Source organism: Chaetodon auriga, chromosome 22 (assembly GCF_051107435.1).
Source record: "Chaetodon auriga isolate fChaAug3 chromosome 22, fChaAug3.hap1, whole genome shotgun sequence".
NCBI classification, from domain to species: domain Eukaryota; kingdom Metazoa; phylum Chordata; class Actinopteri; order Chaetodontiformes; family Chaetodontidae; genus Chaetodon; species Chaetodon auriga.
This window is the reverse complement of record NC_135095.1, coordinates 470,402-498,255: the sequence shown is the minus strand read 5'-3', so window position 1 is coordinate 498,255 and position 27,854 is coordinate 470,402. Positions and strand designations below refer to the sequence as shown.

Here is a 27,854-nt window from a genome sequence, read left to right as displayed (position 1 = left end):
TGCAAAGATATAAAAAAGACATCAGTGAATTCTGCTCCTTCTGTAAACAGGCTCCAGAAGATCTTCACCCCCTCTTTTGGTCATGTCCCGGAAATTCACTGACCAATAACCGGAAATTCACTAACCAAACACCATGTACTTACCGTCTCGAAAAGGAAATCAAACAATACATTAATACAATTAATCAATCTGGAAACAAAGAAAGCCATAAAGACGCTAGAATTATTTTCTTTGTTTCCATGTTTTTGAAATGATTTTGTGTTGGCCTACCACAAATATATGGTATGCTTTGTTTTCCTCTCCTGCACGCTATGATTTCATGTAACCTCCAATTGGGATTATTTTATTTGCGCGTGTAACCCTCTCACTCCTGTTCATCTCTATTAAAAAAAAAAAAAAAACACCGCACAGGGTAGTGACGTCATATTTTAATGCCGGAAATCGCAGACAACAGATTTGTCTGCAGAAAGGAATGGCTGGGCTACTGAAAAAGGTACAGGTAGAGGTCATGTTTTGTTTTGGCGAAAAAACGCGCCAAAGATATTGTACCAACTACACAAACGTTGTTGCACTACAGTGTCTGATGGTGCATATCCTTGGTTGACTTGTATCCTTACACTTTACAGTTTAAGCCAGATATGTGTCGTGTTAGCTAACTTGAGCTAATAAGCTCAAGCTGAGCTAATAGCTAGTTTGCTATTCCAGCTACGCAGGTTAACTAATGCTGCGTTCCAGACAACTCGGAACTTGAAAATCTCCGACCTTTGCCTTTATTCGATATGTTAAGCCTCGAATGTTTATGTCTGTCTGAAGGTAATACTCGTCCTTTATTATTATTATTGATTTCAGCATCACGTAATTCATTTCTCCTCTTGAGTCAATTGGTCAATATAGTCAGTATGGACTATACCTTTCTAAATATGAAAATGCCATAAAATGGCGTCTCTTACCTCAAGTGTAGTTTTTTCACCCACTGGTTCGTTTGGCTGTGCTGCTGACAGTTTAATTGTGCGTACATTTGACAAGAAACATCGCTTTTTTCAGCCTTTGTTTGTTTGTTTTTTTTGCCTAGTCAAATGCTGCCTTCCCTTCAAAGTCGGATTCAATTCAATTCAGTTAAATTCAATTCAATTCAATTTTCCTTTATTAGTCCCGGGAGGGGAAAATTCCAGATTACAGCAGCGTCAGTCGAGCAGATAGAGTAATATAAGAAGTGCATGCAAATTAAAAACAACATCAGTATATATACAAAGGAGTGACAATTTTAAATAAAAATAAAAAGAAAGAAATTGTAAAAAAATTGTAAGAAATTGTAAATAGTATTTACAGACTGTTATGTACATGTTTTATTGCACAATATCGGTATTTCCGTTTCAGATTTATGTTTATATTCTTATGTCTCATTTGTTCATTTAAATAAGGTTTATCATATTAAATACTTGGTGGATGGGTGGCTGGAGAAATGCAATCATAGTAGCAGTGACAGCTCTAACAATAGACCATATGTACTGTGTATATATAGCATAATACATACATATATGATATATGTACATATATAGTATGGTATGGATGTAATAATAATGGAAGACTAATAGTAATAGCAGTTGCAGTGGATATCAGGCAGGGCCATGGCAGGAGATGTAACTGTAATCCATAATCCAAGTTCAACCACATATGTGTGTGTGTGTGTGTGTGTGTGTGTGTGTATGTATGTTTACATATGTATACATGTATGTGTATGCTCTACAGATCTATACATTTCTAATAAATTTCTAATAATAATTGAATTGATACAGCCAGCAAAGTATAATACAAGGCATAGAAAGATCACATGGACAATAAAAAAGGATACACAATAAAAAATAATTATCAACTATATATATGTACATTATGTACAAGATTATAACGATACTGTTGCCAACATTTTAAATAATCTAAGAAAGAGTAAGAAGTAAATCACTAGTCTCACTGGTTGCACATCAATATGTAGGCAGGATTGACCGAAACTAGTGACGGAAGAAACAAAAAGCACAAAAACACAGTGAAACAAAGAAAAGCTGCTTTAACTAGCTGCCACTCTTGCAGCGCCATCTTGAGCTGTTGTCCTGTTTATTGATCTATATTCCATGAAACACCGAGAACCCTTTCAGGCAGAAATTCATTGGTGTGTTTCTCACAATTTATTTCTTTATTTTTTTGCTAATTACTTTTTTTGTTGCTATTTATTGCATGTTCTTGCTGAACATGCAAAGATGTAAAATTTTTTGAAAACAAGTATACAACTCAACACATGGAGACTGAAATTTACAATGTAAAAAATGTTTAATATTTACTTTGGTTTTAGTGGAAGATGCATTTCAAGGAATATCCTCTAAAAATTGACAATTGCTTGTTAACTCAACAAATACCTATACTGCAATAGCTGATGACTAGTTGTTACCTCTTCCAAGGAGGTCATGTTTTTGGTTCAGCCTGTTGGTTTAACCACTGGCCTGATTTTCATGAAACTTAGTGGAAGGTTGTGGCATGGCTCAAGGAAGAACCCATTAACTTGTGGAGTTGAACTTTCATTAACATTGCAAGATAGGTCATTGGCAGAGTAAAGGTCTACATCTTAAAATCCAGTAGATACAAAAGTTCGGTAGAGACAAAACACAGTCAATGTAGAAATACAATGACTCCATATGACAATCCACACTCACAGGTATCAGCTCAGTTTTGCCTGCCATGGAAGAGTGGACTGTTGGCCCATCTTCAAGAAATCTTTATTTCTTGTATTCAGTTTGTACCTAATTATGTACATTATAAGTAAACCTGAAAAATAAAGTGTTACAAAGTAGAATATTGTATAATGTAAACAATAAAAGATGCAAAATTGGAAACTGCAAAATGAAGTACCCAAAGGATTGAAAACAGATTATTGACCTCTTCTGCACATGTTTCAAATGGACAGATCCATTTTACCTGTACATTATAAGATGGAAAGTTGTCAAGTGACAGTAATGGCCTCAAATCTCTCTGAAAGACACCACACTAAATTGAGATGTACTAATAAATCAGTCTTGGCAAACTTACAAAAGAAGTGCTGATCAGAATGAGGTTTGAAGGTGATAAAGTGAAGAAGTAAGTAGCAGTATCTCTCCTGCTGTTCTCTTCCAGACAACCGGCTTGGTCGGGCTAGCAGTGTCCCAAAATCCACATGAGGTGAGCACCAGACAGTGAACACGGAGACAAACTTTGATCACATGATGGGATAGTTATTGATGCAACAAAATAAAGTTCATCATGGCTCATTGGCATACTAAGCTGTCATGGGGGGGGGTTGACTCTGTTCATTCAAACAACAAATCTGTTCTTCTTTTCTCTTAGCGTCTGAAGATTCTGTACTCAAAGATCCTGGCATCACTGCAGACCATGCCACAGGACGCAGCATACAGGAAGTACACAGAGCAGCTAGTTAACGAGAGGTTCAACCACATCAAAACGGTAAGAAAGTAAATCCTGTGTGGATGGGGCAGGGGACGCAACCACTGGCTGGCTTCACTGAGCCTAACATCTAGGAACCTGGATTAATGCTATCATGACGCACATTAATGCTGGGTTTACTATAGCTGCTATGGTTATATACATGAGACGACAGGGTCTTAATTACAAGCTACATCATCATCATCATATATCATCATCATCATCATCATCAACATCATAATCACAATGATAATAAGAGGCTTTAGAAATGGTACAATCACAATTCCAAAAAAGTTGGGACACTGTAAAATATAACTGGTAACAGAATGTAATGATTTGCATGACACTGAAACTCCATCTTTTATTGAAAAGATCACATAGACAATATATCAAATGTGAAACTGACAAATTTTGTTGTCAAAAATTGTCTTATTATAAAATTATCTCCTCATGTAGAAATTGATGTTGGCAATGCATTTCACAAAAGTTGGGACAGAGTCATGCCCACTCTGTTGCATCACTTCTTTTAACTATGTAAGAATTTGGGAACAGATGAGACCAGTTGCAGTAATTTTGAAAGTGGAATGTTTTCCCCTTCTTGCTTGATGTACGATTTCTGCTGCTCAACTGTTCGGGGTCTCCTTTGTTGTATTTTATGTTTCATAATGCACCAAACATTTTCCATGGGTGACAAGTTGGGACTGCAGGCAAGCCCGTTTAGCACCTGTACTCTTTTACTACAGAGCCATGCTGTTGTAATATGTGCAGAATGTGGTTTGGCATTGTCTTGCAAGGCGTTCCCTGTGGAAGATGTTTACTTGACAGCGTATGTTGCTCCAAAACCTGTATATTAATGGTTTCAGCATTAATGGTGCCTTCACAAATGCACAGTTTACCCATGTTATGTACCCCCATACCATCACTGTGGTGGAAATTCTTGTGAGCAGAAGGAGGGAGTTCACCAGGAGACTTCAGATGTTTTAGACAGAAGTATTTATTGCAGGCTTGATGCATCAAGGAGAAGTTGATGAGCAACACAATGTCCACAAGTGAACCAAGGTAGTGCCACACCAAATTGTGAAGATGTCCATTCTAATGGGGTGTATAAATACCCATACCTACATATACCCTGACATCCAGCCCTCTAACCGAGGACACTTTTGACCTAATTCCTTTAAAATGAGACCTTGAGCATTCTTCCTCGAATTGGTCTGGTATCTGTCTGTACAGTTTATCTGTAAGACCTCAGCTACCTCTGTAGTAAGAACAGGGGGAGAGAATTCCTGTCTGATGTCTACTAGAATGGCCTCCAAATATTATGTTAATGTGTCTCTGTCTGACATCTCTGTATTATCCAACCTTGAGACCTTTGGGCGCCTAACTGTACAGAAGGCCTGTGATTAGAAAATTCCCTCACAATCACAAATGCTGGCTTTTGAACTTTGCACAGATAACAAGCCAGATGTCTCTCTCCTCTAGCCCGGAGGACATGGTGTCCGTGATTTCCAAAAACAATTAAAAAATTTGGTGCATCAGACCACATAACAGTTTTCCACATCACCTCAGCCCATCTTAAATGAGCTTGGGAGAAGGATCTGGTTTATATATGGTCTCCTTTTTGCACAGCAATGAACTGTGTTCACACAGTGGTTTTTGGAAGTCTTCATGAGCCCATGCAGTGATGTCCACTACAGAATCGTGTCTGTTTTCAATGCAGTGCCGTCTGGCAGCCTGCAGATCACGGCTATACAGTACTGTTTTTTGGCATTACTAACATTATCTACTGTTGTAGAGTTGGGCAGTATCCAAATTTTGATAACGTCAAACCTTGCATGCGCGCAGTTCAGACGGTCAGTGCTCATGCTAGGAAGCACCAATCCTAACTTGCGGCATACCAGAATGATGGGGAGAAACTCAGCTAAAAGCCTCTATCAAGCATTGCCACCCAAACGAAACATAATTCATACCCCAAGAAATTATATGCACATGTAACGAAAACACGAAAATAGCGCGTGTCAACGGTACTGCTTCTGCTGATTTTCAGGGTTCCCGCGGGTCCTTAAAAAAGTCTTAAATTAAAATCCGGGTAATTAAGGTGTTAAATTGTCTTAAATTTACCGAAAATTTGCTGTAGGTATTAAATTTCCAGACGGTGCGTTTAATGCCGATGGGAAAGCACTGTGGCCTGCCGTAAATCTTCTAATAGTGTGTATTTGTTTCATTAACTTAGCGTGCAGTAAATAGGAGACTTAGCGATTAATACATGTTATACGGTACGTCAGCGTCGGGCTGCGTGACGTGTCGCCATTCGCGGTTGTCGAGGTGAGCGGAAAGATGCAAAGATGGGGAAGTGTAAATTCAATGAAAAATGGATGGAAGACAATTTATTTAAGAGGTGGTTGGCCCCTGCTGAAAACAGCAACAACAATGCCATGTGCAAATTCTGCAAACGACTTTTTCTTTAGGGACTATGGGGCTCAAAGCCATCGAGTTGCACATGAGAAGAGAAAAACACCAGCAGTATGAGGCAGCAGCTAGCGGGGCCAGGCTAATCCCTGCATTGCTTCCAGCACAACCTAACATTAGTTCAGACGCCACCTCTCAGTGTGCTATGACAAGCTTCATTTCACTGCCAGAGACCCAAAAGGTGGAGGTACTGTGGGTACTCCATGCTGTTGTGAGACACAGTTCATTTAAATCTAATGAAGACATAAGTGGCATCTTTGCTGCCATGTTTGCCATGCCCCGATTCCCAGCTTGCCAAGTCATTCACCTGTGGGGAAAATAAGACGGCATACATCGCTAAATATGGCATCGCTTCATTCATCAAGAAGGAGCTATCACGCAGCGTCAGTGAGAAGACATACGTTGTCATGTTTGACGAGAGCATGAACAAAACTACAAAAACTAAACAAATGAACCTTCATTTGCGGTTCTGGAGCACAGATGAGGTGGGAACACAGCACGTCATCTCCCGCTACAATGGATCGGAGTTCATGGGTCACTCCAGAGCCGAGGACATGTTGGGTCATTTCAGTGTAAGTAACATTATGATTGTGTTTGAAATTGCATACTATTATTCTATTCAGGTCACAGTCTGTGATCACTTTGACAACCTGAAAGTTAACAACATATTAGCTCAGAGTTTAGGGTGTGTAACTGTTGGTAGTTGTAGTTGATTTTTGTCTAAATATGCCGATTTGTGATTTTTATGGATTGCTGATGGGAATACATGATTTTACCAGTTACTAAACCTATAGAAAATAATTAGTCTAATTTGCAAAATTTACCATTAAATTTATAGGGGACACACACACACACACACACACTATATCATTCAAATAATAAAAAAATAATTGTGATTATCACAATTAAGTTGTCTGGGTTTTGATGGATGTTTTTGATCTCTCTCCACTATATAAGCACAACCATTATTATTATTAGTAGTAGTAATATTTTGACCATCATTACACTGATTACTTGGCACATTGAACTGATAATTCGCTTTTTTTTTTTTTTTTTTTTTACATATGTGCAGGTAATTACAAAGGAGCTGAATCCAAACATGCTCTCACTGTCAGTGGATGGGCCCAGTGTTAACTGGAGGTTTGTTGAACTCTTACAAGAGAAAAAGGTCTGAAAATGAGCTTGAAGAGCTATGCAAGAAAAAGAAGAACAATTTTGGCTTGAGACAGGCTGTTTTGAGGACTTATTTACAATGGAGAGTGTTATTATTCTATCTCCATATTTGGAAAAAAAGTCTTTATGCAGGATTAACAAATGGCTTCTACTGAGCCATGACGGAGACTGCTTTAAATGTTGTTTTATTATTGTGTATGGCTCCTAAATGCAATGCAGTGTTTTGTTTAACATAATGCAACTTGTGTATGTTATGTTGGCTCTGTTCTGCATCACAGTGGAAAAAAAAATTGAAAAAAAAAAAAAAAGAAAGAAAATGCCAACTGTGAGCTTTGATTGTGTTTACAATAAAATAATAATGAGTATTTTCTACCACAGAAATTATGACATTTTTGGGTCTTAAATTATGTTTGTTGAGGTCTTAAAAATGTCTTAAAAAGCATGAAACTTGACTTTTAAAATGGTGCAGGAACCCTGTCTAATGATCATGAAGATGTCTTCCTCCTCACTGTTCGACAGAAACTCAGCGAGCTAGCAGCCAAAGAGTAGCAGAAAAAAAACTTAGCTAAATCGTAAACTATGTCTTACCTTTGCTGTTTTGTGGTCAAAAGTTATATTCCAGCGCAAAAAAATGCTGCTAATGTCTCCTCCTATGACTCTGCGTTAATTTGAGATCAATCGCGAAGGTCCTGGTTGTTTACATAAAGAGGAGGGGGTTTCTAGAGTGGAGGGAGCGCTCTTCATGCGATAACCTATCTCTGGGGTTACTTCCTTCTGGATCGTCATTAGTGTTTCTATGGTGAATTTGGGTGCTGTCCCTCGATTCTCGACTCTGGTCGATTGAGGTGTCGATCATCAAAACAGACCAATGGGTCGCTGAGCTATTGACTGGTGAAACTAAGCAGTTAGTTTCACCGCTTCGTCTCATTTACACATGAATGAACAGAGCACTCACAGAGGACACAGCAGAGCAGCCTTCCTTTTATGAGAGCTCAGAACAATAGCAAGCAGAAAAAAGGCTGAAAAAGTGTTTTCAACAGAGGAGTTTCTCCATATGCTTGGACGAGATAACGGTACTCTGCCCAGAGCGCCTGGACATACCACTGTTACATCTGTAAAACTGCTCAGGTTCAGTTTTTTAGCATGTACTTTTGCAGTCACCTTTTTGTCGAGTAAAATTTCAACCAGATACATTGAACGGAGTGGACTCGATTTTTGTTATGATGATGGTACAGTTAGGCCCCAGTAGACCTATATGCGCAGCATTTTTTTTTTTTTAAATGACGGCAATGGAACTTATACGTTGCTATTTTTAGATACCGCGGGATACCTTATTACCGGATTACCACCCAACCCTATACTGTAGACAATGAAATCCCCAAATTCTTTGCAATTTGTTGTTGTGAAATGATGTTAAATCTGTCAGAGTTTTGACCCCCCCCACCTCCCTTCTTAACTTTAGAAAGACTCTGGCTCTCTGCTCTTTTTATACCCAGTCTGTTGCCAGTCAACCTAATTAAATGAGATGTTCCACCAGGTGTTTTCATTCAATAGTTTACAACTTTTCCAATTTTTGTTGCCACTGCTTCAACCTTTTTGAAGCGTGTTGCTGGCATCTAATTCTAAATTAGGATATAATTTTCAAAAAACAATGAAATTTCTCAGCATCAACATTTGTGTTTTTCTACTATTTTCAATTAAACATGGGGTTTCAGTGTTTTGCAAACAATGACATTCTGCTTCCCTTTTTGGAAATGGGGTTGTAGAAATAACAGCCAAGTATTACAAGTCAAGCTAAAGCTATAATTAGTGCAGCAATTATTGTATGTCTTCTTTAATATGTATGGCATTCTCAATATGTTCAGTCTTCAGAGTGTCTGTGCTTTTTGGTCTCATGATTAACAAACTAGTCACATACAGCCAGGACAGATGAAATAACAGGTACTTGTGATGTAGCTTTCGCTTGTGAGAACTGTCCAGCAGTTGGTGATCAGAGTTGGCTTGTCTGCCCTAGTGGGCTTTTGCTGTCTAGTAATTACTGTTTTGTTTTTTTTTTTACCGGGAAAACCTGTTTAAGTCACACAAATGTAGGTCTCTGTAGTCAAAAATGTCTGGTGAAAATAATTACAACATGATGGGAGTTAATGACGTAAATAGTCAGAAGTTATATGTGAATATATTCTGAATTTGCATGCTGTTTTCTCTCTGCTGCTTCTCTAATGCCTGCCCTCTCTCCCTCACTCCACTCCCAGTTTGGTGAATTAAGGGTTTATTTTGACCAAAACCAGACTAGTGACATTGTACAGCTGGTCCAAACAAAAGGTCTTAAACAAAAAGGTATCTCTGTAGGGATCCTTTCGATATTGTCAGACACTGTGGCAAAAAGAAGCACTTCCAGGACACAACTCACTGGGAGGATAACAGACCAGATTGCCCCTCCGTGCAAAATGAACTTGTTAGTTAACGATTAATGGTTTTCAGGCTATTGAAAGCAAAATTAACCAAAACTGACATTCTTAGTTGCTGTCTTTTAGCCGCATTGCAAATCCAGTACTAACAGGGAAATTTTGCAGATTTCCAACCAGCCTTGTATAATTACAATGTGGACAGATATATGCAAATTAGCACCCAGAGCTCCCCATCGAAGGGCTGTTGTTGGAACTACAGATTGTACATCCACATTTTTTGTATGCTCACCTTCCAAGACAGGCAGATTGAGAGGGGTTGGCTCATGAAACTCAGATCAAACTGTCAAACTAGGCAGTGTTCATCAAATATGAATTCAGTTAATGTATTGCCTATTTCTTACCTCAAATGTTTCAGGAACTTCTTTTAGTGTACTGTTAGCGGTAATGTGGTAATTTTCTGATCAGGCCACCATTTTTTCCTATTTGGAAACGGACCAGCCAAAACCAAGCACCACCACTCGTCCACCAGCAGAAGCATTTAGTGGGCCGATGGAGTCAGGGCATTCTGGTTGTTGTAGGTTTTATACCTTTTGAACAAAAGGGAATACCATAGTCTGTTTTCTCTGGTCATGTGGTACCGATTTCAAAAATATTTGCATCTTTTTTTAAGACAGCCCAGTTTTATTAAAAGACCATCTTTCCAGTGGTGAAAAGCCCCTTTAAGTCCCTGTCAAGATTGTGTAGGAATGATGAAGCAGTATTTTGAGTGATCTGATTGGCCAGGATTCATACTTTTCATCCAGCATAGGGTGTCCTTTTGTCCTTTTTAACCTTGGTTAAAAGTGAGCCAGCTTTACACCAAAAAAGTGAACTAAAGTCATGCTCTCTTGTTCTTATGATCAGCATATGTCTGTCTTCATAGGAACCTGATGTTGAGAAGCTGGAGAGGAAGATAAACTGTGGGCAGATAGAAGAAATCATTTTTCAGGTAGGTAATTGTGTACTTACTTTCAGTGTCTTCACATAGTGATAAATCTATAGATACATACATATACAGATACAGACCTGTCAACCTGTACGCATTTTGCGTAGCAAGTACGCAATTTGACATCTGAATACGCTGGTATGACTCGCCCCTCTAAACTACGTAAAAAGGTGCGGACATGTGAGTTCTGTGGCAAATGCGCACATGCGATACTCATGACAACACGATGCAGCCAGTCATTATAGAAAAGCGGAGAATAACGAGTCTGCCGAACCTAGTCTCCCCGTCCCCCTCCTCCCTGCCTCCTCCTGCCCTCTGCCTCCCTCTCCATCCTCCGTTCCCCACTCGCTGCAGTTGGAGCTTAAAAAGGTAAGTGTGTCAGCAGACCTGCCAGCTTTTGGTAAATGTGAACCGTTATGCGTAACGTTACTTTCACTGTGGAAACATTTGAGCTGAATTCTAAGTGAAAAAAAGAAAAAAAAGATTTGCGAGTTATTTTTCTTAGCAAATCTATTGATTATGTTCCCCTAATGACCCCAATACATCGTCAAAGAAAAAAGAGAAAGAAGAGGCAGCGGTGCATCTGTGTGTGTGTGTGTGTATTTTAGCCTTTATATATATCCATTGCAGATAGAGTAGGCCTGTATATAAGGAGGAATGTGATTATTTATACAGTTTAAACATGTAGCCACAAATCTTTTGCAGCAAGTTTTGCAACCACTGTCATGGCAGATGAGGAAGACGAAGACAGGGAGGGACAGGGCAACAGACGTGCCAAAAAGATGAGGGTCCATGTCCCCCAGAAGTTTTTGAGTAAATGTCAAGAACAGTGGCCGTGCTTCCGACCCTCTAAAGTTCCTCGTCATGCATTTTGCACAGTGTGCAATTATGATGTGGACATAAGCCACCAGGGAGCTGTGGGTTATATGTAAATTAGCCCCGGTGATGTGTGCATATGTGCTGTAAGCCAATTTAATTATTAAATTCTTGAAAACAAAAACACCTATTGCAATATACAACATAAATTATTACCATTTTAATTAAATAGATATTAAAATTATTTTTAATTAATTTTAATTAAATAAGTATTGAGCACTGACATGATCAGTGCTTTGGTGACAAGAAAGGTGAGCATGGCTGCAAAAGGGACCATCTGTCACATGGAGGGTTTCAGTGATGCGCTATTAAAGAAGGCAAAGTCAGCAACCTATGAGGCAAAACAGTCTGGAGCAAGTTCCACTCCAGGCAGGAGTGATGACTGATGCAAAAACTGTATTTAAAAGGGCATCAGGCTCAAGGTCAACAAAATTAAAAAAAAGAAATAATATAGTTACCTTGTTTTGAAAGTGTTTCTGTGTTCCATTGAAAGGCTGTCATGATACCGTATATGCATGGCTTAGAAGGACATAGCATTTTTTTGGTTTTCTGTTGATGAGTTTGAATATTCATGTTAAGAAATAGTTAAAGAATGTAATAACAGAGTGCAAAATGTCTACATTTTCTTTATTAAAGGTACTGTAATCAAAAATATAGGTTTTATAGTTTTTTTTTTTTTTATAACCAATTTCCAGCCAGTGAACGGGGAAATTACTGCGTGCAAAGCGATGGAGTTGCAAAAGTCTGCGAAAAAAAGTCACACAACACAAGTGGTACTCAAAATATTTTGACAAGGTTGGCAGGTCTGCAGATATTGTCATACACGTCTTTCTCTGTCTATATATATATGTGTGTGTGTGTGTGTCTGTGTGAATATTTCATCTTTAATTGAATATTACTCATCTGACATAATTTAGTAATAAGTTATCTTTTGGCTTATAAAAACTATTAACAGGTGTATACTATTGACAAGTTTTTATTATTTTAACAAATTATTACTTGGCTATCAAAATTTATGATACTTCAATAACACACTTGTGAGTGATATCAATCTTCTCATCTCACTCTCAGAAAGAAGGTTGTTACTCATGGGATAATGTAAGTGTTACTGAATGCTGTGTGTGCCCTATGTGTAGGCGGAGTGTGAGTTGGCTCTCTCCAGGAAGATGTTGGAGTGGAAACCATGGGAACCGCTGGTAGAGGAGCCTCCTTCCAACCAGTGGAAATGGCCGATCTGAATATACATGCATACTGCACATGTCTTACTGTGTATGTGTTACATACCTCTGCTTCTTATGAAGTACTGTGCAAATAAAAGTCCTGCAGATATTTCCCCATTTATTCTCAAGAATCATTTTTGAACTTTTCACAGATTGACATAACTACTGTATGTACACCATTTTATGAGGCAGTTACATTTTTACAGCTGCATCAGGAGAATCCAAATCACTGTATTGTATATTTCAAGAAAAAACTAAGAAAAAAATAAAAAATTCCATGCTGTGAGGACCACAAACCCCTTCAGATTAACTGCAAAAAGCCTTTGATCAAAACTGCTCTAATGGTTTGGATTCAGGACTCCACAGCTATAATATCATCTGGGTACTTGAGTTATATAATTTCAGTAAATCTCAAACTATAATTTGTTAGTCAACTTTATCATAATTGATACATTTGTAATGATATTCTGCATTGGTCACTCAAGATTAATTCAGGTGACAAACCCACATTTTTTGGTTCAATTAAGAGTACGTGTTGATATTAGTAAAACCTTCAAAATCAAATATCCCATGTATCCCTCCACAGCACAGTGCCTTGACTGACTGAATCAGTTTTTAGTGAGATGCAGCTGTTGTAATCATACATAATAAAGGAGGCATTATATGGTGTGCACAGGGCTAAATCTTATTCCAACAAACAACCATCTCTGCCTTCACATACTGTTGTCATATCGAAGCTTAGACCACTGCTCAGATACCATCTGCAGCTTTGTCAGCCTCCTCAGGTTCTGACCTCCTGTAAGCCACTGGTGGCTCTCTGCAACAGCTGGAGCATGATGGGATATATGGGAGCAAACTCCTTCCCCTGCCGAGCCCTCACTGACTGCACATAGGCCTCCAGAGCGCCCCTTAGAGGAGAACACAGATGAAACATTTCAGTTACGCTGTATGATTATATGAGCTGGTTTCAGCTTGTAATTATTTACAATGTACAGCTTGTCTTGCCATGAGAGTGACTGCATTCTATACAATTTTGAGAATGGACAGAGGAAAATGTGCTCAGGTTTACCATAAGGTGAACAACCAGTTATAAACCCTCAGAGGCATATATGAGATAAAGTTCTTTGAGGGCATTATCACAATGACTATGATCCCATTCAGGTGTAAATGGACAATGGGGATGGTTCTGACCTCCATTGAGGCCTCTCCATCATCCATTAATTCCAGAAAATGGACTCCTGGAAGGGCATTATCCCACAATTTCTATTCAATTAAATTTTTTCAATTTATATTTTCATACATTGTACAAGTTTTTCACAAGACATAACTGTTTTCCTGGTAGCACCTGATACCTGAATAAATTGTTACCATCCTGTGCAGTTCAAGTAATGGAAACATTCATTACTCTAGTAAATAGGAACCTTACATACGACTTAGCAACAGAAGATATCTCTTTTTCATTTCACTCAGCTCACAGAATCCTATGCTAACATTATACTAGCAAGATTCAAAGCCAATAACATTGTGTTTGGGTTAGCAAACAGTAGATATAATTTGACAGTATGTATCCAGTAATGTAATTGTCCCCAAATCAATATCAACGTTTTCACAAAGAAATGATAGGCCATGTGTACTGTAAATAAGTTTTTTGATGTATTGGTATTGTTGAATATTTTTACTTTCTTACAAAATTGTTATTTTTATTTGTCTTTTCAATGTGAACAAAATCCTAAAAAACATGAAAATGATAGCTATACTTAACTCCACCAAGGAAGCAGTTCACTGAGGAGTTAAACCAATTTTCTCTTTTTGACTGAGAAATTTTGACAGTCTACTTTTACATGTTCTTACGTCACACATCCATTTTCTCACACACTGAAAAGCATAACTGAAACAGGACAAAAAGAGGACACTGACACATAATTTGTGGTGTGTCTAGCACACAGACAGTCAGATCTTCTCTTCACTGTGTGCAGGCAGGCAGGAGCGAGAGTGAGTTACTTTTCAGTTTTAGTTTGGAGAAAGATTCAATATCGGTGAAGTCGGTGCACCAGGCTATGTCACAGAATTCCCTCTGACTGCAGGGGTCAGGGTCTTAATAATCATGGGCAATGATGAATAAGTATGGTTGATCAGCACACTTGCCACCCTCTAGACATAAATTGGAAGACCAAACCAAACCAGGGTAATCTGGGGATCTTTCCAATTACATTCATGATTTTACACTGACACTAAGTTAATAACATATTCTTAGGAATCACAATTAGGTTGTAGAGGAAAAGAGAGAATCCTGTCCCATAACTATGGTAACCCACTCTCACTCTCACTGCCTGCGTGCGCACAATGCATGCTGTAGTGCCACAGGTTGGATGTCTCTACAAGTCCATTTTCATAATGAAAATGAACTGAAGCCAGCTGCTGCCAAGAATAAGGAAAGTAACTACACTTGATTTGTAGTCAACTGTCAAAAACATACTGAACTATTTGTAACTCACAGTTCACCACTAGAGGCTGATCATTCACCACAACTAAAATCACAGTGAAATCAAAGGGATTCTGTACATTGTGGTCTCTGAGGTAACGGCATTTAAGAATGCTTGACTGACAGGTTGTTGATGGGAGGGATTTCCTGCATGCAGCTGGGGCAGATATGTGTATGACACGTGATGTACCAGTATGCTGACCTATGAAAGTAATAAGCAAACGTAAAAAAATATTACCTGAGGAGAGTGAGCCTGTCTCTCTCAGAGGGATGGTCATCCAGCCATTGGGAGTAACGGGCGATGGACCACTCTGCTCTCTGTGGGGGACAATGTGCTTTTAGTTTCTATTGTGTCATACAGTGGAAAGTCAACACTTTTCTCTTTTCTCCGTCAGCATCTTTTATGCTGACGGATCAAAGATGTCTGTTTCCACACAGACTTAGTGTACATCCTTATTGTCTGTTAAGTATTATTAACAAGAGAAGATCACAACAAGGTTGTTGTGTGTACAGGCCTGGTGAGGTGACTTGAGCTCAGATGGGGCTCTGGTGAGGAGGAAGTGCAGCAGAGTGCTATAGGGGATCAGTTCACCCACAGCTGGACTGCTGGCTATCATCTCACTGGTCTGAAACAGCAGTGGCCTAAACACAAACCACACAATATAATGTGTACACTGTATACTGGACACATTCAGAAACAATCAAAATATGTCTTCTCATCAGCTAAAAATCATGTAGAGTTTATATTGCTCCTAAATATTTTCCACAACATCAGTGTTTAGATGTTGTTTTGATTTCCTTCCTTCCAGGCAGGCAGTGGTTTCAGTCCATTTCTTTCAGTTATTAAATGATTGTGTTTGAGGTTGCAAACTGCAACCAACTGAATACTCCTCAGCTCTCTCTCCCCTGCAGTGGCCAATTAAAACAGGAAAGCCCTCTCTGAAATCATTGTTTGGTTTGTCTTGTTCTGGGCTACTGTAGAAACATGGCAGTGCAACACAGCAAACTCCATGGAAGATGACCCACTCCCTCTGTAGATATAAAAGGCTCATTCTACAACAACAGTAACCTTATAATCATGCAAAGAAGTACCAAATTCATCTCAGATAAAATGGTTTCCTTGAACACACCAACTAATGAATAGAATGAATTGAAACCAGTTCTAGGTTGTCAGTGAGGTACAGTGGGAAATTAGCTATAATGTGAATGTAGTTTAATTTGGGTGAAGTGACTCTTAACTCCTCACTGGCTCCTGCTCAAAGCATGTTTCTACTAAAAATGATGATGCAAATCACTCTAATACAATAAAAACAAAGAGGACAAATGATTGTGATCATTGCTGATCTGCATGATACATGAGCATACACACCTGAAGGAGCGCAGCATTCTGTAAGGTTTCCCCAAATCAGATACTCTCCTGCACAGAGGAGCCACTGCCATCTCCATCTGACACATACATATGTGTGCGTGCACACACACACACACACACACACACACACACACACACACACACACACACACAGAGCACACAAACAGACAAATATTACAGGTGAATGACCTTGGCATCATGGACCCAAAAAGCCTAGAATTGGCCTATGAGCAGTCTGAAAATGTTCCCCTTACCTGTGCAAAGTCTGCAGCCAGCCTCATCTTGCCACCCTCTCCCAGTGGGCGCAGCAGGCTGGTGTGGCGGATGAACAGCTCAATGGCTCTCTGAGCGATGGATTCGGTGCTCTCGTAGATGAAGTCCAAACACTGGAAGTGTCGGAAGTAATCAGCCATCACTCTGGAGATGAAGCCCTGCAACTCCTTCATGTAGAGAGAGCATGGAACGTCTGGCTTATCAGGGCTGGACAGAGGCCTGCAACACACAAACACAAACACACACACACACACACACACACACACACAAAAAATTACATCAAAATACAAAAATTAAAGCTGCAGTAAGTAAGCTTGAGAAGAGAGCAGACGTAGCCTGAAAATTTGAACCAACACAAGTTCCATGTCACTCCCCCTCCCTCTCCGCTGCACTCATGCCCTGCCTCCAAGCCCCTTCTCCATGCGGTGTCTGCGCGGCTGCTGTAACATTAACATTAACAGTAACATTAGCCTTAGCATTGGAAACAAGCTAACTCTGCCCAGCCACTACATCACAGTCGCTAACATACTGTACGCGCTGCGGAGTGTTACTGTAGCAATCACCATATTAGCTTTATAGTTATTTGTTGTCTTAGCTGTATATGCTGTTGTTGGCAGCGGCAGTATGGGCAGTTTCTCCTTTGCGGGTGGCTGTTGCTCCGCCATAGCTTTCACTAGCCTTCTGATGCTGCTCACAGAGCTGTTTGACTGAGCGGCAGCCGGCAGCATGAATGGAGGGAGGGGGCGGTTCGCAGCATGTGTGAGTAGTGATTGACAGATGTCAGACACTCCCTCAGACGCTCCTCTGGCTCTGGTTGGCTGTTTTGTGTCGGGCGCTGTGGATTCTTGCAAATTGCAGTAGCAGCAGTAGGTGGGACCAATGGAGCTGTTTTTTTCACAGATTATATGTTTCATGAACTGCTGTCTGGGCATAGGGACAGTTTTAGCAAATATGACAAAAAATTACTTTTATAAGAGTTATCTACTGCAGCTTTAAACACATAAAAAAAACTTGATATCCCCACGTTATGCCAGTTCCAGAAGATGCTAATGGTTGTTGACCGCATCGCACTACACCTGCAGGATGTGACACATGCTAACATTGTGGATTTGAGGTCATCTTGTTTCTTCAAACTGAAAGAGGCACAAACTCACACACAAACTGAATCACTGCATTTGTTTTGTTTCTATAGAAAATGATCTTAGATTGCCTTTTGAATAATGAAACCCAACTAAATGGGAGTGGATCTTTATTGAACACTCACTAATGATGAGTGAATGGTGAATATTTTTATACTTAATTGAGCTAAATTGCAGCTGCAGGGCAATGTTTTTTTTTTTTTTTACAGATGATGTCAAGTGTTGATGATACTTAATTTTCTCTTGCTTGATGTGTATTTATCTGTATGAAGTCGATTTACAGCCTACTGTAAATTCAGCTGGTATGCATTTTCAAGTCTGACGTTTTTTGAAGTATTTTATGAGCACAGTCGACATTAAAATTTGGTTAGCTTTATTAACCAGCATTAGGTTAATAAACACAGTTTCACCTTATAATGAGGCTGGAACCTGAATACATGAATGGAAATATTAAAATTCCATTTCTGAATGATGAATTAAGAACACAACATTTGTTGAGACCCTCATCTTGCATTGATCTTTTTCACTGAGAGGCCCAGGAACAGTATCATTTGGCATGTTTCAATGCTAGTGCTGATAAGATACCGATCCTAAACACTTCTTTTTTATTATTATTATTATTATATTGAGAAGTACAACTTCTCAGAAAAAAAACCTATTCAAGACACAAAATAATATGTGCTCACTCTACATGAACACTGACTAATTGTTTGAAACTGGCAAAATTCATTGAGGTGATGGACAATGCTATTCATCATCATTTGACCCAAGTCTGTTGTTTTGAGAATGAAAAGGACCTAGATCGACATATCAGCCAATATTAGCGGATCGCATATATACAGCTCTGGAAAAAATTAAGAGTCCACTGCAATATTATCAGTTTCTCTGATTTTACTATTTCTAGGTATGTGTTTGAGTAAAATGAACATTTCTGTTTTATACTATAAACTACTGACAACATTTCTCTTAAATTCAAAATAAAAATATTGTCATTAGAGCATTTATGGTCGAAATAACAAAAGAGATGCAGTGTTTCCAGATGTCAAATAACGCAAAGAAAACAAGTTCATATCCATTTTTAAACAACACAATACTAATGTTTCAAATTCAGAAGAGTTCAGAAATCAATATTTGGTGGAATAACCCTGATTTCAATCACAGCTTTCATGCATCTTTTCATGATCTCCACCAGTCCTTCACGTTGCTGTTGGATTACTTCATGCCACTCCTGGCACAAAAATTCAAGCAGCTCAGCTATGTTTGATGGCTTGTGACCATCAATCTTCCTTTTGATCACATTCCAGAGGTTTTCAATGAGGTTCAGATCTGGAGATTGGGCTGACCATGACAGGGTCTTGATCTGGTGGTCCTTCATCCACACCTTGACTGACCTAGCTGTGTGGTATGGAGCATTGTCCTGCTGAAAAAGCCTATCCTCAGAGTTGGGAAACATTGTCAGAGCAGAAGGAAGCAAGTTTTCTTCCAGGATAACCTTGTATGTGGCTTGATTCATGCATCCTTCACAAAGATAAATCTGCCTGATTCCAGTTTTGTTGAATCACCCCCAGATCATCACTGATTATCCACCAAATTTCACAGTGGGTGTGAGACACTGGCTTGCAAGCCTCTCCAGGTCTCCCTCTAACCATTAGACTGCCAGGTGTTGGGCAAAGCTGAGGGTTGGACTCATCAGAGATGATGAGTTTATTCCAGTCCTCTATGGTCCAATCCTTATGGTCTTTTGCAAACCTCAGCCTGGCTCTTCTTTGCTTCTCATTGCTGAAGCTTTACACGACTTGAGCCCTGCCCCTAGGAGCCTGGTTCAATCCACTCCTGCTGTGCACTTCACCCCAGCTGCCATTTGCCATTCTTTTTGTAGGTCACTTGATAATAATAATAATAATAATAATAATAATAATTATTATTATTATTAATCCGTAGGTGTGAGTGTGAGTGTGTGAGTTGTCTGTCTGTGTGTCTGTGTATGTAGCCCTGCAATCGGCTGGCGACCGGTTCAGGGTGTACCCCGCCTCTCGCCCATTGCTAGCTGGGTTAGGCTCCAGCCCCCCGCAACCCCGAAATGGGATGCGCGGGTATAGAAGATGAATGAATGAATGAATGAATAATAATAATAATAATAATAATTCAATGGTTTTATATAGCGCTTTTCTAAATACTCAAAGCCGCTTTACAATATGAGAAAAACATTTCGACAATGACATTAAACAAAACACTTCACTATGACAGTAGACAACAGACAAAACAATAAGAGAGAGAGGGTGGGAAGACGGCAGTGGAAAAATGAAAATTGTCAGATGTTGTAGGCAGTCCTGAAAAGATGAGATTTAAGCTGTTTTAAATGAAGGGAGTGAGTCAGAGTTCTGGATGACCAGCGTCAGGGAGTTCTAGAGGGCAAGGGCAGTGATGGCGAAGGCTCTGTCCCCCAGGGTGCGGTATTTGGTCCTGATGATGGGGGTGAGGAGGTTGGCGTCAGCAGAGCGGAGGTGGCGACTGGGGGAGTGACGATGGAGGAGATCAGTTAAGTAGGGGGGTGCAAGGTTATTGAGGTGATGAGGAGGATCTTCAAATTGATGCGTTGTTTTATGGGAAGCCAGTGACATTGACGGAGGATGGGAGTGATGTGTTCTCTCTATTCACATCTCTCTACTCTCTCTATTCTCTCTAGAGGGGGAGTGTGTGAGTAATCGGGCAGCTGAGTTTTGGACATATTGCAGTTTTCAAACAGTGGAGGGGAGGCCATAGAGGATGCTATTGCAGTAGTCAAGTCTGGAGGTGATGAAGGCGTGGATGAGTGTTTCAGCGGCTGAGGGGGAGAGGGTGGGGCGAAGGTGTGCGATGTTGCGGAGGTGGAAGAAGGATGTTTTGGTGATGTGGTTGATGTGTGACTTGTAAGACAGTGTGGGGACCATGATAATGCCTAGGTTTCGAACCAGGGGGGAGGAAGTGACAGAGTGTCCATCAATGCACAGTGAGAAATTCTGGGAGGTGGGAAGGTTGGATTTAGGACCAAAGATGATGATTCCAGTTTTATTGCAGTCGAGTTTGAGAAAGTTGTGGTTCATCCAGGTTTTGATGTCGGTGAGGCAGTTGGTGAGGGTGGAGTGAATGACAGGAGTGATGGCAGTGGTGGTGATGTACAGCTGGGTATCGTCGGCGTAACAGTGAAAATGGAGACCATGGCGGTGGATGATGTGACCTAGAGGGAGCATGTAAAGGATAAAGAGGGTTGGACCAAGCACTGAACCTTGAGGGACTCCGTGTGAGACAGGGGAGGTGTGAGATTTGTGGTTGTTGATGGAGATGTAATGGAATCTTTCGGACAGGTAGGAGGTGAACCAGGAGAGGGCGGAGCCAATGATGCCAATGGCTTGCAGACAGCTGAGGAGGATGGAGTGGTTTATGGTGTCAAAGACAGCACTGAGGTCGAGGAGGAGGTGAATAGTGAGGGAGCTGGAGTCAGAGGAGAGTAGGAGGTCGTTGGTAACTTTGAGAAGAGCTGTTTCAGTACTGTGGTGGGTTCGGAAGCCAGATTGGAATGTTTCGTACAGGTTATTGGAGTGTAGGTATTGTTTGAGTTGTGTGGCGACGGCTCTTTCCAGTAGTTTTGAGAGGAATGTGAGGTTGGAGATGGGTCTGAAACTGTTGGGGTCATCAGGGTCAAGGCCAGGTTTTTTCAGGAGGGGAGTGACGGCAGCAAGCTTTAGAGGTGGGGAACGGTGCCAGAGGTAAGGGAGGAGTTAATGATGTCCATGATGAGTGGGGCGAGAGAGGTGAAACAAGATTTGACAAGTTCAGAGGGCGTGGGGTCCAAAGCGGGGGTGGATGATTTCATGGTGGAGATTATTTTGGAGAGGTCAGCTGTGGTGATGGGTGAGAAAATGGAAAGCCGGTGGTCAGGGGATGGAGGCAGTGGAGGTTCTGGCGGAGGAGGTGATTAGCTGGGTGTGGATGTTTTAAATCTTGGAATGAAAAAATGATAGAATTTTATTGCATTTCTCTGAGGTAAATGTGGATGTGATATTGTCCTGGGGATTGAGGAGTTTGTTAATGGCAGAAAACAGAGTGCGTGGGTTGGAGGATCCAGAGTGAATAATGCCAGAGTAGTAGACGGAGCGGGCTTTGTTTAGTGCTGAGTTGTAGAGGTGCATGTGCTCTTTGTATGCGAGGGCATGTACTGTGAGACCAGTTTTCTTGTGTAATCATTCCAGTTGTCTCAGTTGTTTTTTTGAGTTTGTGAAGTTCTGGGGAACCAGGGGGCAGAGTGAATGAAAGTGACAGTTTTGGTTTTCAGGGGGGCCAGTTGGTTGAGGGAGGCTGAGAGCGTGTTGTTGCAGATGTTGACGAGGTCCATGGGAGCTGGGTTTATAGGAAGGGTGAGGCTGGAGAGTGTTGGATATGTGGGTGGAGAGAGCTACTGGGCAGATGGACTTCAGGTTGCAGAAAGTTATTGTGCAGTCCTGTTTGGGTCAGGGGGCAGGAATGTCTATGGCAAATGTGATGGCCAGGTGGTCGGAGATGGAGAGGTCAGTGCTGGAGATGCTGAGGATGTGGAGGCCAGTGGCGCAAACCAGGTCCAGGATGTGTCCATGGTTATGGGTGGGGAAATTGTGTGATGTGTTGGGTGATGCTAAAGCAGTTCAGTAGGTCCATAGCATTTTTACAGTCAGGGGAGTCAATGTGGAGGTTGAAGTTGCCAAGGAGTAAAACAGATGGTGAGATAGAAAACAGTGTATTGATGAATTCGGAGAGGTCTGATAGTAATGATGGGTTGGGTTTGGGGGGGTGGTAGATGATTGAGATGATGAGAGGTTTAGAGCTGGGTAGTTTGAGAGTGAGGTGTTCAAAGGATGGAGCAGCAGGGATGGAGAGTGCGTGGGGATGGAGGTCTTGATGGTAAAAGGTAGCGATACCCCTTCCTTTGCCCTCCGAACGGGGGTTTTCAAAGTAGGAATATCCAGCAGGCGCAGCAGGCGCAGACCTCAGCGATTGAATCATGTTTGTAGCTGTAGAACTGTACATTAACTTGCAGCGGGAGCCTCGATGAATGTAGCGAGGACGGAGAAGAAGTTGGGATTTTTTCACCGTGGTGATGAGTTCAGTGGAAGGAGGCATTTGGGGAATTAGCTGGTGGAGTTGCATGGCTGTATAGTAAAGCATCATGTCCGAGGTTGTGAGAGAAACAAACACTGCAGGAGGTGGATGGTGGCTGTCGCAGGTGAAGAGGCAGGCAGGATCCTCAACCACAGCGTGGCAGATGGAGAGACAAGTCTTTCCGGTTGGAGGACGAAGGAGGCCAACGTAGTCGGTTAGCTCAGGGAGCCAACGCTGGCTAGCTAACCTGCTCAAATCAAAGGTAGCGGTCCCAGCCAGCCAGGGGCTAACTGCACCAAGACAAGTGGAAACCTACTCAGATCTCTACCCTCAACTGAGCGGCGATGGTGGATGTCAGCCAGATGGGAGCTAGGTCAGCTCGGTTGAAAGGCAGCAGTCCCAGCCAGAGGGCCAACGCAGCCGCACTGGTACAGGTGGAAAGCTGGGGTTTGCCCTCAACCAGGTTGCAGCGATGGATCCTAAAGTAGAAGTCCTTCGACACCAGTAACTGACCAAGCCAGTGCACAGAACATTGAGACGGGTCCCGACGCAAAAACCTAGCACCACCGTGGAGGAATTCTTTGAAAAGTCCCAGGTAGATTGGTCGGTTGTCCGTTCAGTTTTGGTCAGCCAATTGAAAGGCAGGTTGAAAGTGGGCGGCTTTTGCTAGCAAGTATAACAGAAACAGCAGCAAAAAGCAGAAAACAGCAGAAAACAGCAGCAGGAGAGAGCAGAACGCCTAGAATATAAAACTTTTCAGAGCGAGAAGCAGCAGCCATACGCGCCAGCATCCTCTCTGCATCATCCTATGGTTGCTGAGTGACATTTGAATTAGTTGACGGTCATTCCGGTCAGTGGAGAGTCGTTTTCGGCCTCTGCCAGTCTGTAGATTTGTTGTCCCCAATGTCTGCTGCTTGACATTGTTCTTATGAACTGCCGTCTTAGAAATTTAAAGGTTGGAAGCAACCTGACACTCACTGTATCCCTCTGCTAGTAAAGCCAGAATTGAACACTTCTTTTCCTCACTCTAAACTATTCTCTTTTTCTCTTTTGACATGGTCAATAGTTATTTTTTGATTCCAATTACTTTTGAGCTACTACTAACACCGTTTTCGCCATCCAGCTCGTCCTATTGCAAGAGGATAGTGATGATCACAGCAGGGCTTTTTATACTTTTCCTCTTTGAATAAGATTAATTCAAAGAGTAAGTACCTCATTAAGTAGAATGATGTGTGCTTGTATTCGAATTCAACAGATACTAGAATTGAATGGCTGTCATACATCTAGAGATGCTGATTTCAGAAAAATATGCAGTGGTCTCTTAATTTTTTCCAGAGCTGTACATCATAATCAGTGTAAAGCCTGGTTTATGCTTCTGCGTCGCGTCGACGCCGTACCTACGCCGTCGACGCAGACCCCTACGCGGACCCTCCGCTGTAGCCTGACACGCACCTCCAAAAAATCCTGACTACGCGTCGCGTCGACGCATCGTGACGTGAACGTCGAGGACTGTGATTGGTCCGCTCAGAACGTAATTTTCTGTTCAGTCGCAGCCCTATGGTCGCAGCACAACAACACCGCCATTTTCAAAGTTTCTGTGGTGAGAGCTACAAGAAAAAATGGACCAAGCCGAAGAAAGAATTATCGAGGAGGTACGCAAGTACGACCACCTCTACAACTCCTCTTCACGGCAGTATAAAGACTGCCAAATGGCCAACAATTTGTGGAGGGAAATCTCGTGAAACACGGGGATCCGACAAGAGCCCCCCGAAACCATACAAAGACACAGCCACACCACCCTAGCGGCTTGGCGGTGAATTGCGGAGCAACGCGTTCCCTCGACGCAGAACTATGAATGCTCAGTGACGGCGTCGGGTGTACGCCGTAGGTACGGCGTCGCTGCGACGCAGAAGCATAAACTAGGCTTAACTGTCACCCGATAATAACGTCAGTACGGAAACCAAGGAAGGCTTAAGCTAAGTAACAAATGATGTACCGATTACAAAATTTAGAATTCAGTCCCTGGTTCCTCTAGTCAAAACACAGGGTCCTGAAAAATGTTCTGCAACAGAAACAGGCTAAATGTTGCTTACCCTGAAAAGTCTTCTTGGTGTAGAGTAATGATGATAGCCTCTATGGAGTCACTCACTGACTGCAGGAGAGGCTGTACTGCATTGCTCATCAGGGTCTGCACTCCCTGAATCAGACACAAACAAACTCTGTCCTCTGATGTAACATTTTGTAAGGAATGTAGAGAGGAAATAGGAGCACAGAAAAAAGAGCAAGCCTAACTCTAAATCCAGACCTGACAACAGGTATTGGGCATCCACAAAGACCTAATCACATGAACTTTACTGTTGTTATGTCTTAGGGGCACCCTGTTGCCATAGCAACTTGTGTATTTATGTGCATGTATGTGTGTGGATGTGTGTAAAAATATATAAATATATAATATATAAATAAAAGGCAGTTTGCTGTGGTACCTCCAAAGAAGAAGAGAGGGCCTCTGCAGCAGCCACTGGACATGACCCCAATCCTGAGGAAATCTGCAAATATGAAAAAGAAGAAGTTTAAGTTAAAAAAGTAAAAAAAAAATAATAGGACACTTTATTTGTATAGCACCTTCAGCAAATTAAATGCAGCTCAAAGTCTTCTATATCAAATGTATTAAACACACACAAACATTGAAATTAAAGGAATTTACAGAGGCTTTCTGTCAGATCTTTTTGGGCACGGTGTGCCAGGTTTCCACGTTTGGTCAATAGTAAAAGCTGTCTCTCCATACTTCTTGCTTATTAAAGGTCCCATATTATTTTCATTTTCAGGTTCATGCTTTTATTTTAGATGTATATTAGAAAATGTTTATATACTTTAATGTGCAAAATACATGTTACTTCTCTCATACTGTCCATTACTAAAGCATTTGTATTCACCCTCTGTCTGAAACACTCCCCCTTCCGAAAACCTGTCTGCTCTGACTGGTCATCTCTCACAGGCCTGAGCAGCTCTTTTAGCGCTGCTGGTATTACTGCAGCCATGGCCATGCTGGGGGCACTATGGGGTGACCGTATAGAAGTCCTGACATCCCACTTAAAAGGCACATTTTCTGAATATGGGTTGTGTCCAATTTTGAGTGTGGGATTGAGCGTTTTTATACTTTTAGAGTATTTATATAGTACCTAAGCCTGTTCTATAATCGTTAATGCTGTTGAGCCTCATGACCTGAGTCAAAGGCTGGGAGACAAAGCCACCTACAGTTAGGTCCAAAAAAAATATTTAATAGTGACACAACTTTCATAATTTCGTATTTACATCAAAATTGGAGGAAGGGTTTAAGAATTGCAAACGTTTTCATACATAGTCCCCTCATTTTAAGGCATCTAAAGAAATTGGACAATTGAATCAAAAGCTGTTTCATGAGCAGGTGTGGGCTATTCCCTCGTTATTTCATCATCAATTAGGCAGGTAAAAGGTCTGGAATTGATTTCAGGTGTGGTATTTTCATTTCGACGCTGTTGCGTCAAAGGAGTTCTCAATGCAAGTGATCCTTAGGGTGCGAAAAAAGAAAAAAATCCACCAGAGAGATAGCAGAAACATTAGGAGTGGCCAAATCAACAGTTTGGTACATTCTGAGAAAAAACAGACACTGAATTCTGAAGTCTATAGGAACATTTGCTCACATTCAGCCAAATTCAGCAAAATTGATTGCTTCACAGTACAGATAGACAATGACCCAAAACATACTGCAAAAGCAACACAGGAATTAAAGCTGAAGGTCTGCACTTCAATTTCATCTTGATTATTTAATTTCAAATCCATTGTGGTAGCATACAGGGCCAAAACTATGAAAATTGTGTCACTGTCCAAATATTTCTAGACCTAACTGTATCTGCACAGGTGTTAAACCATTCAAAGCTCTGTAAATGGCTTTGATAGTCCAATTAAAAGGGCACTGCAATAGTCAAGATGAGAGAGAACCAGGAAGATGTTTTTGGCATATGGTCTGACATTTGTTTAATTTCTCAAGTGTAAAATTATGGTCTTACTGGTATACTCAAAGTTAAGTTCTTAAAATTGGTACAGACTATTATTCTGTTCTATCCTCATTGAAAGTGGAACTCATGAGCAGTACTCAGCCCATGAAAACATTTGTTTAATGTCCTCTGGGGCACTGGAGGAGCTTCTCAAAATCTGAGAAAATAGTCCTGGGGAATGTCATCACAGTTATCTCACCTATAGCAGAAAGCCTGCCTTACAAACTGTGACATTGTTTATGAAAGACATGAGCATTTACCAGGAAGAATGGGAAATGTGAGATCCAGCAGTTTTGGAGCTTGACCCATACTAGATATTAAAAATCATGATAACTTTGCTCCTGCTGCTTAAATTTCACTAATTGTTCTAGATGTGTCATCTGAAAGTCCACCAACTTCATGGAAGTGAAATGGTAAATTCCTGGAATACCTCTGTCATTTCAAATAGTTGTCATAAATCCAAATAATTTTATTGCTTAAAGAATATTACAGTCTGTTTAACAATCTAAACTGTTGGGGACATTGCTGCTAGAGATATGAGTATGTGTGTCATCTGCATAGGTATGGCATTTTAGACCATGTTGTATATTTTGGGAGCATGGAAGCATGTAAAATGAAAAAAAAATAATAATTGGACCAAGTACGGAACACTGTTGGCAGATGGATCATGATTACTTTTCATTAGGAAAGGTTTGACTAATGCTAAATAGTACAAAAACATCCTGACTGTACTGTATGTGTCTGTATTGGTTTTCCTATCTACCTCACCCTATTTTACAACCTTTTCATTATTCATTAAAGCTGATTAACCAAGAAGACATAAGCCATTGATAGCATCTTTTTGCGTAAATA

At 40.8% G+C, this 27,854-nt stretch overlaps 2 protein-coding genes across 6 annotated transcripts in view; one reads left to right on the top strand and one right to left on the bottom strand.

Moving 5' to 3' along the window:
* Positions 1–411: 411 nt before the first annotated feature.
* ndufa5 (NADH:ubiquinone oxidoreductase subunit A5) lies at positions 412–12,710 on the top strand. Of its 3 annotated transcripts, none has more exons than XM_076721828.1 (5): positions 412–493; positions 3,160–3,204; positions 3,370–3,486; positions 10,435–10,500; positions 12,510–12,710. In XM_076721828.1, the coding sequence occupies exons 1-5, from the start codon at positions 473–475 to the stop codon at positions 12,609–12,611; spliced, it is 351 nt and encodes a 116-aa protein (XP_076577943.1). In that variant the 5' UTR covers positions 412–472; the 3' UTR covers positions 12,612–12,710. The 3 variants fall into 3 exon arrangements, with proteins under 3 accessions (XP_076577943.1, XP_076577942.1, XP_076577944.1); XM_076721827.1 differs by having other exon boundaries at positions 449–499; XM_076721829.1 differs by lacking the exons at positions 10,435–10,500; positions 12,510–12,710 and adding exons at positions 6,412–6,503; positions 7,004–7,123 and having other exon boundaries at positions 449–499.
* cog5 (component of oligomeric golgi complex 5) overlaps positions 12,018–27,854 on the bottom strand; it is a 157,756-nt gene continuing 141,919 nt past the window's right edge. For all 3 annotated transcript variants that reach the window (XM_076721821.1, XM_076721822.1, XM_076721823.1), the window contains 7 exons: positions 25,452–25,514; positions 25,062–25,165; positions 16,699–16,936; positions 16,445–16,521; positions 15,591–15,717; positions 15,314–15,393; positions 12,018–13,501 (listed from right to left, as the gene is read on the bottom strand). In XM_076721821.1, coding sequence (XP_076577936.1) covers positions 13,375–13,501; positions 15,314–15,393; positions 15,591–15,717; positions 16,445–16,521; positions 16,699–16,936; positions 25,062–25,165; positions 25,452–25,514 — 816 coding nt within the window. In that variant the 3' untranslated portion in view covers positions 12,018–13,374. The remainder of the gene's footprint in view (positions 13,502–15,313; positions 15,394–15,590; positions 15,718–16,444; positions 16,522–16,698; positions 16,937–25,061; positions 25,166–25,451; positions 25,515–27,854) is intronic.